The 22,397-nt window shown below is 35.5% G+C and overlaps 1 protein-coding gene across 5 annotated transcripts in view; it reads left to right on the plus strand.

Annotated features, from left to right (window-relative positions):
- Nucleotides 1-22,397, plus strand: part of LOC133522649 (protein sickie) — a 268,242-nt gene that overhangs the window by 81,322 nt on the left and 164,523 nt on the right. The window contains exon 1 of one of the 5 annotated variants that reach the window (XM_061858058.1): nt 19,830-20,001. The exons of the other annotated variants lie outside the window; for them this stretch is intronic. Coding sequence (XP_061714042.1) covers nt 19,918-20,001 — 84 coding nt within the window. The 5' untranslated portion in view covers nt 19,830-19,917. Of the gene's footprint in view, nt 1-19,829; nt 20,002-22,397 lie in introns of those variants that run through there. 5 annotated transcript variants of the gene reach the window in all.

Genomic DNA, 22,397 nt, shown 5'->3' on the forward strand with positions numbered 1-22,397 from the left:
TGCTACTTTACCGCACTAGTGCGAAAATGAGCATATTACGTGACTGTGTCGAACATTTAAAGGGCCATATGTACTGTAAAACGTTGTACGATACATGTGCGAATAGGTAATCGTATCGTAATGTACTATATTCTTTATAACTAGCATATGGTACCCTAATTTCATATTGGGTCGGCGGCCTAAACATCCCAATTACATCTACATTATGCAATGCAACAAGCAACATCAAAATAAACAAGTAACTCGTAAATGTCTACTTCTTCAACGTACTCTCTGGTTGAATTGTGTAATTGCAAGTCAACGTTATTGCATTGATAATAAAGTACACATTTGCAGACACCATATCAGTGAGAAACGATGATGCTAAAGTAAAATATCATAAAATGTTACATACGCGATTGCTGTGAGCTTCAATCGCGAGCGACCGACGTCGGCTATAAAGTCAGAATTTATTATAAAAAGTTGCCCATTATTACTAAAACAGCAGTAAAAAAGAAAAAAGACCGATCTATTTATATTCGTATAAAAAAACGGTTTTGATGGTTTAAACTTTGAATAAGCTATTTTTTAATTAATTTTAGATACTGTTAAAATATATAAAGTGTATTCGGATAGTCAGGTAATGTCTGACAATTCCATAATTTACGCATAATTACGTCCTATTAGAGTCCATTGTCGAAATTTCTAGGCATTCGGAGTTGATTCGGACACATTGTTTTTTCCTTTATTTGTTATAGATTTTATTTGCAGCTTTTAATTAATTTCGTGTAATTGTTTTCAGGTAAATTTAGTGTATGTACATTATTCATGTCATTTGACAACAACACATTTCTATAAAACACCATCATAAATCGACAAAAATATCTCATTTAGAATAACCGTTCAAGTATCAAGACATGTCCGTTAACTTTCGCGCAGTCATAAGGCGGGCGGAGAAACAAGCAGTGGCAAACCGTTCATTGATGTGGGGCGGCGTCGGGCGGTCGCGACGGAGCGCGCGCGGTCCGAAATAGCCGGCGGTGCGCTTCCTGTCTCACCTGTACCCGTACCGGCCATATGGGAAACGTTGCACCAACAAAATAGTGGTGATACCTATATAAGTATGTTGCATTATAAATAACTGTTCATGGTATGCTAATTGAAACCTGTCGGAAAAATTGGTTGATCAGTTTGTTGACGAGAGAAAAATTTATACACACACAGACCAATGCAAACAAGCACTGACAAAAACCGATATTAGAATGATATTGGAATCATATCAGCTAGCCGTCATTCGCGCACTATTAGATCTAGAACATTAAAGCAATTAGAGTTAGACCAAGATAAGTCTGCAACGATTTTGATAGCACACGCAGTGCAAGTGTTATGTATACGTCATAATGTCATAGAATTTTGACGTTTAAAATAACACTTGCACTGCGTGTGCTTGAAAAGTCGTTGCAGACTTTTCGTGGCCTAATTTTACCAATAAAATGTCATTTATGAAGTAGCTAATATTGGTTAGCCAATAATAAATAATTATCATGAACATAACTTTATTTACTGTCTAGCATTAAAGGGCTTCTTTGATATATGTTACATGTGTTACATAAGAATAAAAAAAACGACACATATCATACTGATCCCACTGTCACGATCCAAAACGAGTGTTATAATGATAAAATTGTATTCATAGGTTTTTTGTGGCCTGAGATGATAAGTCACGCTCCCCTTTATCCCCTACACAAAAGGTCTAAATACGTCGGTAGGTCAAGTGTCGGTTTCCCGGACGTTAGGCTTCGCGTCCGTACAGTAACAAAAGACCCGAGGTTTAGGGATCCGTATGAAGCGTTTCGTGTGTACAGTACCCTTTTTTGCGTTATTGCATGGTTGTATTGTTATATTATTGATAAAGTGCATCATGTTATGCAAATACTACGGAAATATGGAAAATATCGTTGGGTACGTGTAAAAAAACTTTTAATAATAACTTAAAGATTAAATTTGTTAATAAACAATAAGTATAATGTTCTGCGCCCCTAGTGTAAATTTATTCGACAGCGAAACGTGACGTACGCGTTTGCGTTAAGTCTCATTTTGTATGGGATTTTGAGTTTCCAATACGTCCCGCTTGGCGCGCTGTTTCTTAAGCCCATACAAAATGAGACTTCACGCAAACGCGTAGGTACGTCATGTTATGCTATCGAATAAATTTACACTAGGGGTTCTGGATCCTTCTGAAAAGTACCTAATGTTGCAAAATTTACGACACTGGCGAATTGTAACATTTTTGCTGCGCGAATTGCAATATATTAACCGTATGGGTTACATCCCATCCACTCGAATTGAGTATTGTTAATGCGAATGTATACTTTGTGTCTACAACCTTTTTATAGATAAATTATTTCGATGAAATATCGTAAACGCATCAAATTGGTACGAGTAAGCTCTTTGAATAAATATACCTATAGACAACTATTTTTAATATCTATGAGTATCTCCGTAGTGTCGTAATTGTTTAGCAATACCTATGAATATGTGTTACCATCTAAAAAAAATGCCTATCACTGAAGTTGGTACTCTAAGGTATAGCCACCATCCGATATATCAGAGCGGCCAAGGTGCTCAGAAATACATACATGATCACCCCTCTATTATCGGCCGCTCTTAATATATCTGATGGAAACACTGGATTCGAAGATTTCGGAGGCCGAGGAAGCGTATTGGCGGGCGAGGCTTCCCTTTCCTACCTCTGATTTCGTCTCCGAACCGTGAACTGCCCGTATTATTTTTAGGTACCTATATACAAACCCAAACAATATTTTGAACCCTTTGACTTGGATCACTTAAGCTTGTTCTGGACCCTGTAGGTAAGGGTTAGTTAGGGTGCTCTTAGCTGACGGGAGCAAAACTAATGAATAGAACAGTGAAAAGAAAAGCATAATTAACTAATCTTTGGTGACCATCTGGAATCTTTAGGTATTTTACAGTAATACTTAGCCCATTCTCATTGTTAATTTCTTAATAAAATCTATGCATGCTCATGCTCAAAATATCAATCGGTAGTAAAATGGTAATTACGAGTATTACATGATTAAGTAGCGAGTTAGCGATCCGCCACGTCTTCGCACGAGTTAACAAATTATACACCTACACCTTCCACCACTCTATTAATTAATAGATGAAAACTGCATGCAAATCCGTTCAGTTGTTTTTGAGTTTATCGCGAACATACAGACATACAGACAGACAGACGCGGCGGGGGACTTTGTTTTATAAGGTGTGTATTTTGAATGAGGATTATTATCACACGCGTGCCATAGCCCACCATACATAGAATATCTTTAAATGTCACGAATAAGTTACGAAATTCCCCGTTCCTTTGATTTCGGCTTAATATTTTTATTTTGTTTGTCACAGTACACGCTTTTAGGTAGTCCGTCGTCTCTCTCTAATGTCGAGAGCTTTCGTAGATGGAGCGCTTTCGACAAAGCTCTGTTAGTCAGAGAAGCGCTCGCGCACCGGACACGCGCGTGTCGGTCAGCGCGCTGCGCTGTCATGTCGCCGGGCTAAATCTGTCGCGTGTCACGCCGTCTGCGACACGATACGTGTGACAATTTGCGATAGGAGTATACAAGTGTGATTTTCCAGCGTGTTTTTTTATTTCTGAGCAAGATTGTTAATTTATCCTCAAATGTTGTTTATATACAATAAGTTACGATTATATCGTGCGTTTGTTGTTTATATTTATAGTGACGTTTACTTGCGAAATGTTTCGCCTTCTCATGTTTACTAAATGAAACGAATGATAATCGCAAAAAGTAAATTACAATCGTGGCCGAGGTAGGTCGCCCCGCGAGTGCACACAGCTTAAGATTTATCACTAAACCTCATTCGCTTTTTTGCATCAATTTTGGATACATTTTTACTCGAAGGGCAATGCAACGGTACCAGTACCACACGAATTGGGAACAATGTTACAATTACGTTCCTTTATGATTCGGATCGTTAGTTTGGTCTATTGAGTTTCCATTACAAAGGCTTCTGTTAATTTGTTTTATATACAGATGCGCTTTTGTTTTGGAAGAAAGGGATAATTTTGATTAATATTTATCGCTTTATCAAAACTATCCCCTACAATATTTATTCACGTTATTCACTACATGCTTCAAACAATCACACAGTTAAAAAAATCTTTTAATGGGTTTGTTATATCGCAACGTCCTACTCGGAAATCCCTGTAAATAGCTAAGGTACCATTCTACCATACTTAATTAAGTCAATAAGGTACTAAGGTAGATGTGTGTTGGTTTTGTTTTCGTTTCTAAGCTAAGAAATATTTCTATAAGATACTTATATTGCGTACTTCCGCAGGTAGGTACTTACTAAATAACTTACTTGAACATAGTATGAAGACAGGTAAAAAAAAAATAACTGACTTATATTGATTCAGTAAGTTAAAAAAATACTTAAAATTATAAATATATCTAGTGCGGAGTATAGTGGAGCTTACTTAGCTTCTTCTATTAAGTGGGAGTGAAATGTTCGGATAGACGTTGAATTTTGTAAATGACCTTTTTACACTTATAATTTACGTAGGTAATTTAATTTGTTTACTTAATCCAGTTAATTCATTTCTTCATGATGATTAAACAGAAATAGTTATCAATGTCAAGTAATGGGTAATGTAGGTACTACTACTACATACTACTGTAATACTATTCAAGCGCAACTATTTTTTTTTACCTATAATCTAGATTTAATGTAGGTTTGTTTGAGGTAGCTACATGTACAAATGTCATATACCTACCTAATCAGAGTTCGTAACACGTTAGAACATCGTGTTAAAAAAATACCGGTCACGACAATTTCGTTCTTGCCTAATTTGAACTCAATTATCTTGCTATCTATTTTGAAATACCGACGCGATGAAGTATCTTTCACATTACGGAGGATAAGTATATGTGTATGTAACTTTGTAGTAAGACATACGTATAGCTATAGCTCCAATAACACCTTGATTACAGCGTATGCATAGTCATGAAAACTGTAAATTTATTGGATTTTATTAGTATAACTTACGTGTACCTAACATTATTTATTTATAACCATAAGATGATTTTTGTTGAGCCATTCGGTCGTTTGACTTTTATGGTGAACTTACTACGTATTCTAAATCTGTAATAGCTGTTCGAACTAATCAGTATAAGTCAATCTAACCACTCCTCTAATGTTCTCAGGCTCTTGTGTTGCGGCATCATTATTATGTAGCGATAGGTACGAGTACAATGTCTGTGTGCGTGTTGTATAATTTTAATAATGATTGATATCAGCGGCCAGCTTCTCAGACACGCCCTTTCCCGACAATAGATTTGCTAAAATTATTTATTTCCGTTTAACGAGTTGTATATTTATTATCTCGGCCCGGAATTTTCGTGACACTTTTTAATTGTCATAGTGATTTCACATGTATCGACTTCGATGTCGATATGTTACATACTTTTTCTACATACAAATAGATATTTGGCTATAAGAGAAGTAATTTAAAATTACATAACATGAAAAAAGCTATGACAGTTTATTTTTTTAACGAAAAACTAATGGAGCACTTGTTAGCACTAAAACAAGACTTAAAACATGAAATTTAAAAAAAACACTGTACTGAACTGATTAAATGAGATACTCGTATTGTTAAGTATTAAGTTTTCATTGTTTTTTCTTTCATGCTTTAGAGTTCGCTCTTTAGTGATAGACCGCCTGTTGTTTACCTCTACTTTTAAACTTGTTTATTATGCTGTATTCTATAATGTAGGTATATCAGAAGTCGATAAATGAGACTTCACTATGAGAAGTCAAAAGTCTAGTCGAATAAGTCTCATAGTGAAATAATTAAATCATTTGAACGTTGTTAGCTTTGTACAATAAATACGTTTTACGAGTACCTATGTTTGAAAGTATGTTTGTTATATTTTTTAATAAATAAAAATAAAAAATTAAACTGTTTATTTCCACAAACAATTACAAGGAAATATATACTTAGTACTAATCTCACATTTTAAAGATTATCTTGACTAAGGAACTGGGGATGCAACCCCTGTTTATATTAACAAATTACAAAATTAAATGTTAGTGAGTCTTTTCACATTTAAATCAATCTGTGCTCTTTTAACAATAGTTGTAGTATTATTATTACTAACAATAAAAAAATATTTATTATTATTATTTTGTGTTTTTTTAACAATATTTTTGACGATTGTTTTATCTATACATATAGCTAATTAATGACAATAATGACTAAGTATAGTTAGTAAATAGGCCAATCAATGTAGATTTTATCGAAGATCTAATTCCCAGCAGGCTAAAAATCCTTTTAATTAATCTGGTCCTAAATACATGTAATCGTTTGCGCAATCCCAGGACATGTGCATAAATGTTTGCTCTTTTTATGTTTTATGAAAATGATATCTGAGGAACCGAAAGGTACCTAATATGAATTTGTAGTCAAAGTTGCAAGAATGGCTTGTTATGATCATGTTAAAAATCAGGAAACGCCTTTTCACCAGTGTCTGATCCACCAAACCTTGCTATAGGGCTCCAGTAGGGCTCCGAATAGTATTGTGCAAATAGGGGGGTAGTGAAATTTTGAAAACGAGGTCTTTAGGTGTACGACAGTCGCAGGCATTATATACTCGAGTTTGCAATATTCTTATCCCCGGAGTTACACACAATTGACACAATGTTTTTCATCACACTTGCGAAGAAAAAATAACTACATTTTAAGCGAAATAATTCTTAAATACGGTGACATTTCAAAAATCGTCCGCTATATTGTCACTATTTAAAAAGTAAAACTCTTTTATTCCTACTTGGTTCGTATGAATTATTGACATCATTAAATAAAACCTATAACTCCCTCGCTAGCAGCTATAACTTTTTTTTTACTACCTCGGGAACAATTCATGCTTTTGTCTTTCAGTATACCTGTCCTCAAAAAGTGTGATGAAAAATTTATTCACATGTACGTCCTGAAACAAAATGAAAGAATTAAAACGAATTCCAGCTTGCTGGGAATCAAAACACTTTTTATGGATCTAATTTGATTGGCCTATATTGGGACCGTGCGAAGTACATGGTGGGGGTAAGTAAAGCGATCCCAGCCTAGCGCATAAGGTGGTAAAAATTAGAACTAACTGCGGATAGCGTCTTTAACATTTCGTACAAGTTATATGGCTCGAAATGAAAGTTTAATTTACGATTTCTCCTGAAATATTCATTTAAATTGTATGGTGTAAGGGAACATTGTAATCTGTATGAAATGCTTAATATAACTAACGTATTTAAATTGATAATTGTTATAAAATATACCATATAAATATCTTTGCAAATGCCACATATTACGTGATCTTTTTCTAGATGTTAAGAATGGGTATAGTAAGTTATCCTTAAAAGATAGACATTTAACATCGCGGACCTTTTTGTAGACTTATGAATGATAAATAACCTCACCATACATTGTGTTGTTATAGCTCAAATGGGTTAGGCAGGTATAGGGTCGATTAAAGCTCCTGGCCAGCGTGATTTTTTTCCGACAACGTCGTTATATTTCAACCAATTTACACAAAACCTTAACAAGTTATATACCTAAGCTTTCCTCAAGAATCACTCTAATGATAAATGAAATTCGTATGAAAATCGTTCAGTAGTTTTTAGTTTTGGAGTAGTCATTCCGTCATTTATCCATATCGTCATTCTAGGGTACTTTAAACTTTAAATTTGGTATAGTCGTTCGATTTGAAGCTAGCCCCGAGCGGCTAATCTTTTGTCTATTGTTAACTAAAACCGCGCGTGCCACTACCTGAGCACGGACTAGTTCAACGCTCAAAAAACCAGTGTAGTAAACGCTCTCCGATAACACGCCTTTGTTCCGCATATCGAGGACACATTTTAGACTGGTTCGGTAGCGTTCGACCACACGCCACGCAGGGACCACACAAAAAATCGCAAATTATTTTTCTATTTGTTCATTTTGAAACTTATTTCAATTACCATAGGAGTTGTAATTCAATAACCGGTTAAGGTGATCGGACCCTTTTTTTGCAGGTAGTTGCACGCGCGGTTTTAGTTAACAATAGACAAATGATTAGCCGCTCGGGGCCAGTTACAAATCTAACGACTCTTACAACACGGACACAGCTTTTATTTAACTTGCAATGTTTGTTAGTAAAATAATTAAATATAAAAATAAGTAAGCATAGAGTGCTCACTCCGTATAAAAAACACCCTATATAGGCTATTAATATATTAGAAGTTTTAACCGAGCTTTGTGACCACTTACTTACAATAAGATTTAAGCTAAATAAGTGTAGTAGTAGTACACTTTATTGCACAAAACAAGTACATAATACGGAAATAATACAGTAAATGTGTACAAAGGCGACTTTATCCCCTTAAGGGATCTCTTCCAGCTAACCTTCAAGCAAGTGAGTGATACATACGAAATGGTAGTCAAACTAATATAATATGTACATGACGGCAAGACTTTAATGAAGTTTTAAGTAAATGTTTAACTTATTAGCAATACTTTTTACCATAAAACTTAATTTATTAAGTAATAGAACTGATTTATAGAGTAGGTAAGCACTCTATGCTTACTTATTTCTCTATGGTTCGGTGCGAATTAAATCTTGCATGCTAAATGAGTCATGAGACCCACTGCCCATTATCAAATTGAGCTGAAACTTCACATACATACGTAAGTTGTATTGTGACAATGCAATATTATGGTAACATCGAGCTGATCTGATGATAGACACAGAAGGTGGCCATATTAGGACCTCTCTGATAGGTAGGTACTCGTAAAGCGACGCAACCTAATTGTGATTCGATTTGTTAGAATTGGCTCGATGAGTATTAGTTGCCTTGCCTGTTGAAATAAAAGTACAGCGGTAAAAATTTGTTTAAAAATGTTTTTTTTCTTCACAAAAAACATATTTGAAAATACACAATTTATATTACCCAGCAAAGTTATTAGCTGCTCGCCCCTGCATACATTGTTTTAAGCCAAAGCGCAGATACTTTTGCTCGCTAGCCAGTAAGCCAGTGCTTTACTATACTACACGTAATGATTATGACGGGCGGTATCAAATCTGAAAAAATTGGTTTCCCACAAAGGGGAGGCCTATTCGTTGAACATTACTCGTATCAGAGGTCTCAGTAGCTGTTGAAAAGCTCGTTTAGTACAAAACCACGGTCGCCCACGCAGCGCAGCGCAACTGATGCACCGAAGTTATCGAGCGGCCCACTTTGTTGGTATACGACAAATAATAAATATAACGTAGTCATAGTACCGACTTCTTTCGCCTTCAGTTGAAGTTTAGTCGCTATAATACGCCTATTTGACTTAAATTAAAGTTGTTAACATATTCCATATAATGAATGAATGAATTAATGAAATTTAATCCAGAAAATTATTTTCATTTATACATCATACAATAACATTACATAAAAAATAAAATAAAATTAAAATTAAATTAAATTAAATAGCATCCTAAAATTTTAATAACAATATATTTAAATTCAAATAAGGGCCTACGTCCCGGGTCACCCTGATCCCGATTTAAAAGTCATGTAAAAATCGAAATGATTTTATTACCTACTTGTTTTATACCTAGATAAATAACAATTTAAAATTAGCTAATATGATTAAATTTAGGTGTTGTTTTAATAATTTGCTATTATTTTGGCTGACTACTTCTACGTGTATTGGCAGTACTGTTTTACACCTAGACATTTGGAACCCATTTATACTTAGCTATTACCATCATTTTAGACGAATCTTACACATAGTCATCAATTACACAGATAATGATAATCCACAGTAACCTCTAAATGGTACCTACTTCTGAACCAGAGAGGTCAGACGAAGCAAAGCTGGAAAATTGTGTACATATGTACACCTGTGTGACCTATGATACCCCGATGATAACACTTTAATAGCTGTAAAATGTTGAGGATCACAATCAGACTTTGGTTCTTTATTAATTACCCTCAATTTTGAAACTGGTTAAAATAATATCGGGGGCAATATTGGCTGATTTATTTAAGTCACTGCTAGAAATTAGACTACATTGCTTAAGTTTTGGGATCTGGACACACAACTTTTGTTTTTCTGTGTGTTTGATCCACGTGGATACGGCATAATCGTCTCTATTCTAGCCTTTGCCCTGGTATAATCATTGTTTATTTCGTGCAACTCGCATTGGCGCCTATCTTGGTGCCACATAAATCCTTTTACGGGAGCTGCGTTATCTTCAACTCTTTTAACGGATGTTTTGTTTCACATTGTGCTTTAAATGGATGTGTTTTATGATTATGTCACACAAGTTCGTTGCTCCGGCGCACCTTCCGCGTGGCTATTTATACGCGGTGTGTCGAACTTTTGACAAGCGTGTAAATAAATATCCGAGTCGGATGTTGAGGAGCGCGCGCGCAGCCGCCCTGCCGCGGCCCACTTAGCCACCGTAACACTAACACCATCAACCTATATTGCACAACATTTATAATCAACATATCGCCTTTTTCATTGATCTAATAGCTATTACGTGCATAGAGACGTTTGGTAGTAATAATACTTTCAAATAATTGAAGATATTAAACTACATACCTACTTCGAATCAAAACTGAAGCTTGTATGAAATTAACAACACTTGCGATACACTAACATGAAGGGCCGTTTGATATAAACATCGGTAGTGTATGTAAATCAGGGACTGAAAAACCGCAAAAGACCGGTAACCTAAAATAAAGGTATCAATTGAATAGGTATCCAAAGCTAAGGGTACCCGAATAAAATCGCAAAAGACCGATACCTAAGATAAGGGTATCAATTGAATAGGTATCCAAAGCTAACGGTACCCGAATAAAATCGCTCAAGACCGATACCTAAACTAAGGGTATCAATTGAAAAGCTATACAACTGTAACGGTACCCGAATAAAATCGCAAACGACCGATACCTACACAAAGGGTATCAATTGAATAGGTATCCAAAGCTAACGGTACCCGAATAAAATCGCACAAGACCGATACCTAAACTAAGGGTATCAATTGAAAAACTATACAACGTGTCCCAAAACTCAACGATAAGCCGGCACCAGAGGATGGAGCTGCTTATGATTAGTCGAGAAAAAATAAGGAAAAAAATATATCTCAATTATTTTAGAAATTACAGAAAAAAAATGAAATTCATCGAAAATCGACATCCCTAATGGTATTTTTAACGACCATGTCACAAATATTCAAATATTACTGTTTTTTTTTTTGTTTTTGGAAACTTAAGTAGCCCTGCTATCTAACACAGTTCTTAAAAATACCATAATACATGTAGTTTTTACACAAAAAATAATCAAAATTCATTTTGTCCCTACAATTTTGAAAGATTGTTTCTTACAGTCCACTTTCAATCATCATGGTGTAAAAAAATAGTATCGACACCACTATGGCAATTATTTTCAAAAGTTGACGCAACTAACCAAGATTCCAAAATGGTATAATACTTTGGGAAACCTAGTCACTTGATGAGAGAAGACAAATGTCAGTATCAATTCAAGGTTAACTTATGGACGGGCATCTTAAATGGAAATGTAATTGGACCCTTTGAGTTACAAGGAAACCTTAATGGTGATGGCTATTTGACCTTTTTACAAAACGACTTGCCTGAATTATTAGAAGACGTGCCTTTACGTGATTTACAAAACATGTGGTTTCAAAATGATGGTTGCCCAGCTCACTATGCCCGTGCAGTGCGAGAATACTTAAACCAAGAGTATCCAGGGCGTTGGATCGGGCGACTTGGTCCTATCTTGTGGCCACCCCGTTCGCCCGACCTGAACCCCCTGGACTTCTTCTACTGGGGCTGTCTTAAAGACAAAATCTACTCAAAACCCATAGCAACATTGGACGAGCTTCGCCAAAAAATCACACAAGCTGCGGATCATATCAATGGTAGAAGATATGCACGACGGATAAAACGATCATTTCTAAGGCGATGTCATGTCTGTATTAATGCCGGTGGCAGGCAATTTGAACATTTACTGTAGTATTAATAATGTAGTAAATGAATTTAAAAAAAAGGAAAAAAAATTGTACCATTTCTTTGCATTTATTCAACATTTTTCAACAACAAAAATCCTTTTTTGGGTACAGTAAAAGTGATTACCGCCAACATTAAATAATGTCGATTCCTGTTTAAAAATTCGTTGTTTTTTTTTGTGACTAGGTTTCCTAAAGTATTATACCATTTTGGAATCTTGGTTAGTTGCGTCAACTTTTGAAAATAATTGCCATAGTGGTGTCGATACTATTTTTTTACACCATGATGATTGAAAGTGGACTGTAAGAAAAAATCTTTCAAAATTGTAGGGACAAAATAAATTTTGATTATTTTTTGTGTAAAAACTACATGTATTATGGTATTTTTAAGAACTGTGTTAGATAGCAGGGCTACTTAAGTTTCCAAAAACAAAAAAAAAACAGTAATATTTGAATATTTGTGACATGGTCGTTAAAAATACCATTAGGGATGTCGATTTTCGATGAATTTCATTTTTTTTCTGTAATTTCTAAAATAATTGAGATATATTTTTTTCCTTATTTTTTCTCGACTAATCATAAGCAGCTCCATCCTCTGGTGCCGGCTTATCGTTGAGTTTTGGGACACGTTGTATAACTATAAGGGTACCCGAATAAATAAAATGTAATAGGTACATTTTTCAAACGGTACCGCTACAGTTGAAAGGGTACCGTACGGTACCGTTTCAAGTAGACTTCTACTTTGGAATCCAAGATGGCGGCCGTGCACTCGTCATTTAAGTCGTCATGGATATCGTTTTATAGGTTTTAGGGAGTGCAGATTTCGAAAATGATGACCATTTTGGAATCCAAGATGGCGGCCGTGCACTCTGTCATAAAAGTCGTCATGGATATCGTTTTATAGGTTTTAGGGAGTGCAGATTTCGAAAATGATGACCATTTTGGAATCCAAGATGGCGGCCGTGCATTCTGTCATAAAAGTCGTCATGGATATCGTTTTATAGGTTTTAGGGAGTGCAGATTTCGAAAATGATGACCATTTTGGAATCCAAGATGGCGGCCGTGCACTCTGTCATAAAAGTCGTCATGGATATGGTTTTATAGGTTTTAGGGAGTGCAGATTTCGAAAATGATGACCATTTTGGAATCCAAGATGGCGGCCGCACGGTGGGCTGAAAATCGGCCTTCATAGAAATAGAAACCGAAGTATTAATTTTGAACTTTTTTTATGGGAATAGCTTTTGTTGGGTTTTATTATGTCCAAAAATTAATCTTGGCTAATTTGGTTGGAAAAATAATTAATAATATATTTTTTTTATTCAAAATCTTTGTAGGGTATCAGAAAAATCGAGTTTTCTCCGAAAATAAAATTTAACCGTAATGTCCTGACAGATGATTTTAAAACCAATTATTCTTGATTTTTCCACATAATTAGAATTATCCTACGAGGTGCACTTTTTTTTTAAATAGATGTATTTTTTTTATTTTTTTTGTATTTTTAAAGAGCTTTCGAAGCGCCTCGTGTAGGCAACGGGTGACAAGAGGGCTGGCTCTTACCTCGCACAACGCATTGGCATTGCTGTCCAGCGCGGCAATGCCGCCAGACTTCTAGGCACCTTCCCACAAGGCACCCAGCTGGAGCCAATTTTTTACTTATAACTTTAGTTGTAGTTTTAGTTTTGAATCTATTTCCTTTTTAGCTTTACGTAGTTTTGTTTAAGGTATATTTGAATGTAGTTTTTATTTTTTATTTTTGAATAATATATTCTTAGACGCTACTTACTAAAGATTAATTTTGGGACATAATAAAACCCAACAAAAGCTATTCCAATAAAAAAAGTTCAAATTTAAGACTTCGGGTTCTATTTCTATGAAGGCGGATTTTCAGCCCACCGTGCGCCGTTTTGTCACCTAACTAGTGACGGACGGACGGTCATTTTTTGGTAGGTACATGGAGATTGTATTCCTTACGCCCGACTTCCATATTTAAATTGTATCAATTTTATAGTGACATCTGGTGGCGTAGTTTGCATAATCGGAAGTCGACTTTAAGCAAAAGTTAGAGATGTCTCGATTCAATTAATATAAATCGCCTCCATCTTAACTAATGTTAACTACATTTCTAAGTGTCGCCCCATGAGGAAGACTGACACCGACAAGGCCAGAGTCGAAACGCGAGTGCAAGACATTCACCATGGAATTCGTGGATTTAGATAAAGTGAAAAGTATAAGTAAATTATGTTATATTCATAATATAGGTCCTCTGGGATCCTCAGATATCGATTTTCATCTCAATCTGAGCTTAAATACCGAAATCAAAAATGGCGTGCGTTTTCTAAAAATTTGACCTCAGGTTCACAATAAAGGTCCTCTGGGATCCTCAGATATCGATTTTCATCTTAATCTGAGCTTAAATGCCGAAATCAAAAATGGCGTGCGTTTTCTAAAAATTTGACCTCAGGTTCACAATAAAGGTCCTCTGGGATCCTCAGATATCGATTTTCATCTTAATCTGAGCTTAAATGCCGAAATTTAAAATGGCGTGCGTTTTCTAAAAATTTTACCTCAGAATCATAATATAGGTCTTCTGGGATCCTCAGATATCGATTTTCATCTTAATCTGAGCTTAAATGCCGAAATTTAAAATGGCGTGCGTTTTCTAAAAATTTGACCTCGGAATCATAATAAAGGTCCTCTGGGATCCTCAGATATCGATTTTCATCTTAATCTGAGCTTAAATGCCGAAATTTAAAATGGCGTGCGTTTTCTAAAAATTTGACCTTGGAATTAAAGGTCCTCTGGGATCCTCAGATATCGATTTTCATCTCAATCTGAGCTTAAATGCCGAAATCAAAAATGGCGTGCGTTTTCTAAAAATTTGACCTCAGTTTCACAATAAAGGTCCTCTGGGATCCACAGATATCGATTTACATCTTAATCTGAGCTTAAATGCCAAAATTTAAAATGGCGTGCGTTTTCTAAAAATTTGACCTCGGAATCACAATAAAGGTCCTCTGGGATCCTCAGATATCGATCTTCATCTCAATCTGAGCTTAAATGCCGAAATGAAAAATGGCGTGCGTTTTCTAAAAATTTGACCTCAGATTCACAATAAAGGTCCTCTGGGATCCTCAGATATCGATTTTCATCTTAATCTGAGCTTAAATGCCGAAATTTAAAATGGCGTGCGTTTTCTAAAAATTGGACCTCGGAATCATAATAAAGGTCCTCTGGGATCCTCAGATATCGATTTTCATCTCAATCTGAGCTTAAATGCCGAAATCAAAAATGGCGTGCGTTTTCTAAAAATTTGACCTCAGATTCACAATAAAGGTCCTCTGGGATCCTCAGATATCGATTTTCATCTTAATCTGAGCTTAAATGCCGAAACTTAAAATGGCGTGCGTTTTCTAAAAATTTGACCTCGGAATCATAATAAAGGTCCTCTGGGATCCTCAGATATCGTTTTTCATCTCAATCTGAGCTTAAATGCCGAAACCAAAAATGGCGTGCGTTTTCTAAAAATTTGACTTCGGAATCATAATAAAGGTCCTCTGGGATCCTCAGATATCGATTTTCATCTCAATCTGAGCTTAAATGCCGAAATCAAAAATGGCGTCCGTTTTCTAAAAATTTGACCTCAGATTCACAATAAAGGTCCTCTGGGATCCTCAGATAAGGTAAAACACCCAATTATCGACACTTTAACGTCGAGATTCGAGCATTTTTTTAAATATCTGGTTTCTTTATGATGATACATGGTTCTTTAATGCACTGAGTGAAATTTTAGGCTTCATTCTATATTATTTTACAGTAAAAAGAAGTGTTATTATTAGTATTACACCGAAATTTAAAATGGCGTGCGTTTTCTAAAAATTTGACCTCAGAATCATAATAAAGGTCTTCTGGGATCCTCAGATATCGATTTTCATCTTAATCTGAGCTTAAATGCCAAAATTTAAAATGGCGTGCGTTTTCTAAAAATTTGACCTCGGAATCATAATAAAGGTCCTCTGGGATCCTCAGATATCGATTTTCATCTCAATCTGAGCTTAAATGCCGAAATTTAAAATGGCGTGCGTTTTCTAAAAATTTGACCTCGGAATCATAATAAAGGTCCTCTGGGATCCTCAGATATCGATTTTCATCTCAATCTGAGCTTAAATGCCGAAATCAAAAATGGCGTGCGTTTTCTAAAAATTTGACCTCAGATTCACAATAAAGGTCCTCTGGGATCCTCAGATATCGATTTTCATCTTAATCTGAGCTTAAATGCCGAAATTTAAAATGGCGTGCGTTTTCTAAAAATTTGACCTCAGAATCATAATAAAGGTCTTCTGGGATCCTCAGATATCGATTTTCATCTTAATCTGAGCTTAAATGCCGAAATTTAAAATGGTGTGCGTTTTCTAAAAATTTGACCTCGGAATCATAATAAAGGTCCTCTGGGATCCTCAGATATCGATTTTCATCTCAATCTGAGCTTAAATGCCGAAATCAAAAATGGCGTGCGTTTTCTAAAAATTTGACCTCAGATTCACAATAAAGGTCCTCTGGGATCCTCAGATATCGATTTTCATCTTAATCTGAGCTTAAATGCCGAAATTTAAAATGGCGTGCGTTTTCTAAAAATTTGACCTCGGAATCATAATAAAGGTCTTCTGGGATCCTCAGATATCGATTTTCATCTCAATCTGAGCTTAAATGCCGAAATCAAAAATGGCGTGCGTTTTCTACAAATTTGACCTCAGATTCACAATAAAGGTCCTCTGGGATCCTCAGATATCGATTTTCATCTTAATCTGAGCTTAAATGCCGAAATTTAAAATGGCGTGCGTTTTCTAAAAAATTGACCTCGGAATCATAATAAAGGTCCTCTGGGATCCTCAGATATCGATTTTCATCTTAATCTGAGCTTAAATGCTGAAATCAAAAATGGCGTGCGTTTTCTAAAAATTTGACCTCAGATTCACAATAAAGGTCCTCTGGGATCCTCAGATATCGATTTTCATCTCAATCTGAGCTTAAATGCAGAAATTAAAAATGGCGTGCGTTTTCTAAAAATTTGACCTCAGATTCACAATAAAGGTCCTCTGGGATCCTCAGATATCGATTTTCATCTTGATCTGAGTTTAAATGCCGGAATTTAAAATGGCGTGCGTTTTCTAAAAATTTGATCTTGGAATCATAATAAAGGTCCTCTGGGATCCTCAGATATCGATTTTCATCTCAATCTGAGCTTAAATGCCGTAATCAAAAATGGCGTGCGTTTTCTAATTATTTGACCTCAGAATCATAATAAAGATCCTCTGGGATCCTCAGATATCGATTTATATCTGAATCTGAGCTTAAATGCCGAAATCAAAAATGGCGTGCATTTTCTAAAAATTTGACCTCAGAATCATAATAAAGATCCTCTGGTATCCTCAGATATTGAGTTTTCATCTTAATCTGAGCTTAAATGGCCAAATCCAAGATGGCGGGCGATCATTCAAATTGAGTGACCGGTTTGTATTGGGGTATCCGATCGCGTGGCAAGATACTTTTACTTAAGGGTACCGTTTGGACGGAAGCTTGTTTGGATACCCAAAGTATTGATATCGCTTCCGGAATGCTATTTTAACGGTCGGGTACCCTTTCAAAATTGTTTTAAAGTCTAAGGGTACCGTTTGGACGGAAGCTTGTTTGGATACCTAAAGTATTGATATCGCTTCCGTAATGCTATTTCAACGGTCGGGTACCGTTTCAAAATTGTTTTAAAGGTACTTTTATTTAACGGTACCGTTTGGACGGAAGCTTATTTGGATACCCAAAGCGTTGATATCGGTACCGAAATGCTAGTTTAACGGTCGGGTACCCTTTAAAAAGACCGGTCAAAACCGCTTTTAAGGGTACCTTTTCAGTCCCTGATGTAAATACGAGTATGGTAGGAAATACAAATTTATTTACCTAAAATCGTTAACCTCATATGGTGGCAATTTCATTGATATAAAATTTAAAAGCTGATATGAATATAAAGCATTTGCGCTTAACAATAACAGAAGATGTTCTTACTTAAGTATTAGAATAACGCACGTGTCACCTGTTTTAGAGGAAACTTAGGACAAAATATAGTGAGCTTCGTATGTATTTGACCTCGGGCCTTTACATGCATAAAGACAAAAGTATTAGTAAGCCCTCCCACTGAACGGTTCTTAGTCATTGTTTCAAGTTAGCCGTATTGGTACTATGTATTTCATTTCAATATAATCGTTCAATAGCGCCTACACCTCAACGTCTATGTGTAACTTTGTTATGTAGATACATCGACACGGTACAGCTCAGTGCAACAATGTTGTTCTTAATAAATCCTGCAACGGAACGTTTGAAGGAATAATGAATCACATTCATAAGCTGAGCTAAAACGAAATAAACTCGAGAGCAATTAAAAGGGGAACTTCGCAAGGAAATTTCCATAGATAGCGATCCGTTTATATGGCTTATGAGTATATTATGTACCTATATTCATAGAAACACATATATAGTTTGGCTCCGGTCGATATGCAAAAAACTATTCATAATAGATACTCCGTATTGGTTTGATTTTTTCGTCAATCTAATCCTGAGAATTTATCGCAAAAAGATAAGTAAAAGTGAGACGATACTATTTGTTTTCATGTTTTTACCCATTTACTATGTTATATTGTAGGTACATGTATGTACAGGTAACAGGACAAAGTTTAAAAAAAATTACTTATTTTAATCATTATGTCGATTTTAGCTCCGTTGCCATGTAGAGAGGTTCAATGAAATAGCATTTATTTGGAGGTACAGCCTATTTATCAAGTACAGTCACGAGCAAAAATATTTGTACAGGATTCTCATTATCTTACTAAGTACGCCTTTTAGAATATTATATTCAAAATATAATGGGGTTAGAAAATTTCGCCTCTATTCTTTTTCTAATTTATATCTGTTGTTACCTATCCTTGTTTCGTGCAATGAAGTGTTTAACTTACTTAGCACTATATGCTTCGTTATATCTCTCGAATTTATCGGTAAAGTCACGTCATCATTTAAAGATCATACGTTCTGTGAATCGGCAATGCGTGTATCAAAATTGGGTGGGAAAACTCAGTGGGCATATTACTCACTCTTCTAATACTGAGAGAGGATAGTTTATTCTTGCTTTTCAATTAGTGGCTCAGATTTGATTGATGCCTATACAAGCTTTAGTTTTATATGTCTGATATTACTACAAATAGTACTGAAAATCAGTTAATATAGCTAGAACAAATAGGTACTAAGCTTTATTTGGTCCAGTCTCGCCAGTGCCGCGTGGGATGTGGCGCCGATCGCTAGAGTAAATATTCCTGGAAGAGTTTATTTCACTACACACGCATCCATTCATTCATGAACCGTGACACACGTTCCGAATACTTACGTGTCACCCGTGTATCTATTTACTAAAGGATCGTGGCGGCTCACGCGAAGCTGGTTCGTCTGACGCATTGTGTCAACGCGTCTCCAAACAGACCGAGCTGAGGAAGAAAAATACGGGCGGATTATTCTAATATATGAGGGCGAATGTTTTGTTGACAGTTGCTAATACACGTCATCTATTAATAAAACTATATCAGATCTAATTTAATTGGATTTGAAGCATATCTTCATTTGAAATAAACGTCATTATTCATATGAACTTATAATAATAATATGCACTTAATTGATAGGTTAACTCAACACTACAAGTAGATGCTCAGAAATTATAATTATTTACAACTTACAGGTGTGTAAAAAAACTAAGTTATTGCCTAATTAGCAATGGAAGCTATAATTATAATTAGTGAGTTGGTGGAACTGTAGCAGCATGATACCCACGTGTATAAGAGCGCCCCGCTCCATCCAAGGCTCTACCGATGACGTCACCAGGCAAACGCGTTCTATTGTTCAGGTAACATGTTCCTTTCACTTTAATTTTGAATATTTATGTATCGGATAGAATAATTTCTTACTTCATCATTAATATACTTGATACTTACCAACGAAATGTACAATATCTTATATTATTTTGTAGAAAAAACAATGCTCTACTTTTGCATATCCTACGTTTTTTAGGGTTCAGTACTTCAAAAGGAAAAAAACGGAACCTTTATACCATCACTTTGTTGTCCGTCCATCCACCCATCTGTCCTTCCTTCCGTCTGTCTGTCAAGACCCTTTATGTCGGTAACGCGTAGTGTCGAGTTGAAATTGTATCATTATGCTCAGATATACTTGATGCTGTGAAAAAATCAAACTTCTAAGTTACGGCCGTAACGTTAAAAAAAGTTACGGCCGTTTATGCCGCAAAAACGTATATTTCAATGATCTCAAGGGAATCAAAATTCATAGCATACTTCCCGTTGACCTAGAACTATGAAATTTGGCAAGTAATATCGTCTTACTCTACAAGTACAGGGAAAAATCTCAAACCTTTAAATTTGTACGGAACCCTTGGTGGGCGAGTCTGACTCGCACTTGTCCGGTTTTTTGTACATTTGTAGACATTGCGTCAAAATTGATTCAATGTCCGACAGTTATCTACACACCGATTAGAGTCAAGACATGCCAATTCTGAGACGCAATTGAATTGTTAGCCCCGCCGGGTCCCCTGCGCAGGCGCAGGCGCTCCGAGCGCAGCTTGGGGTTCCAATAGCTTAGCTACTAAAGGCCAACGATCATTTCAGATACGTCAACATTTGGGATCATCATTGGCGCAGCTTTGCTATTCTTATAAATCCGTTGCCTAGGTCCAAAATGTTCAATATTTATTCCAAAAAAGTATGGGGTACTAATTTATTAGTTAAGCCTGTTTATATACATATATATTATCTTGAGGGCACCGTTGGGTTTTTCCAAACTGCATGACTGTAATGTAGTTTCGTCTTTATTTGTTACCTTTAGTTTTAGTTACTTAATTGGGCTCTCCTTTTTACCAGACAGCGCAATGTAAAGGAGGGTTATGTGTTGAGAATTCTATGTATGTTTGTTCCTTTGTGGAACTTTAGAGGTCAAACGCGTGATCCGGTTTTGATGAGTGTCACTAAAGACACAGAGTCAGAAATATACAGTATGGCGACAATCAGACCATATTCTGAAAAAAAATATCGCCCTGATATGCCGAGTGGGGTATCATTGAATAAGAATTTGATGATCCATCTTCAGTTTTCATTGATCGTTTTTAATTTTGATTTGTTATTTAAGATCTATACCGATTTAATATGTATCGCTGTCGGCTTATTTTATAATTTTCTTGTTGCTAAATTCTTGTCACTGCTGTCAAATGCTTCTTTATTTTTTTGATTTATATATGTCAGTCTGCCTTCGCGTTTCAACACGATTTGTTATTGTAATTATTACCGTTGTGCTTCAATAATTTAATGTAGATATCGTTTTTATTAAATGATTCTCTCATCCAATTACACCCTCGTATACAATTCACCTAGCTACAGTATTCTTCAAACAATACGACTACAGATGTCATCCTAGTAGAATTTTGAAAGATTTCATTTTTAACTTATAAATATATACAAGGAGATGGGGTTTTCTCAATAAGTTTGCAAATTCTCAAAGTCGGACCAAGACCTCTCTCCATACATTTTACAATGACAATATGCGGTAGTGTCATCATAAACGTTTAATTTCTATGACGTCTATGATAACACTTCTACAAGTTGTTCTGTCAAAGTCCGTTCAGAGCTAGCATTGACGGACTCTTGCCGGCTGCCGCATAGGCGCACACCCGATTTACATCAGATAATCTCTAAGCTTATTGTCATTTTGCCTACATTCCGTCGGCGCATGCGTTCACCGCTGTGTTTATAGACCAGCGGTTGAACAAAAATGGGTTTCGATAATATTAAAGTTTTTTCTTTTTTGATATGTCATTGGGAGTATGTTAAATAATACTTTGGTAAAAAGTTAGAAATTTTAAGCTTGAGCTTTCGGTTATATTTAAATATTTTAATTTTTGCTAATAACTAAGTAAATATAGAATTAAAGTTACAGAAAACTTTATCATATCGAATAACACTTCAATTTATGTACAATTTTCAGTTTTTAGAAATCTGGAACAGCTGCTTTCTGGTAAACGTAAAAACACGAGTTATTTTGTAAATATAGAATTAGAGTTGCTGATAGTGCAAAATTACGATATTATCGATCAACTTAGTATTCTAGTAAAAAGTTAGACATGTAGACAATGTGCTTGTCTAGATATTGATTTCAGGTTAAGCAGTATAGCTAATATTGAATTAAAGTTTGTAGAGTTAATAATAATCGATCATCAACAATGATCTCAGTTACTAA

Source organism: Cydia pomonella, chromosome 1 (assembly GCF_033807575.1).
Source record: "Cydia pomonella isolate Wapato2018A chromosome 1, ilCydPomo1, whole genome shotgun sequence".
Classification (NCBI taxonomy): domain Eukaryota; kingdom Metazoa; phylum Arthropoda; class Insecta; order Lepidoptera; family Tortricidae; genus Cydia; species Cydia pomonella.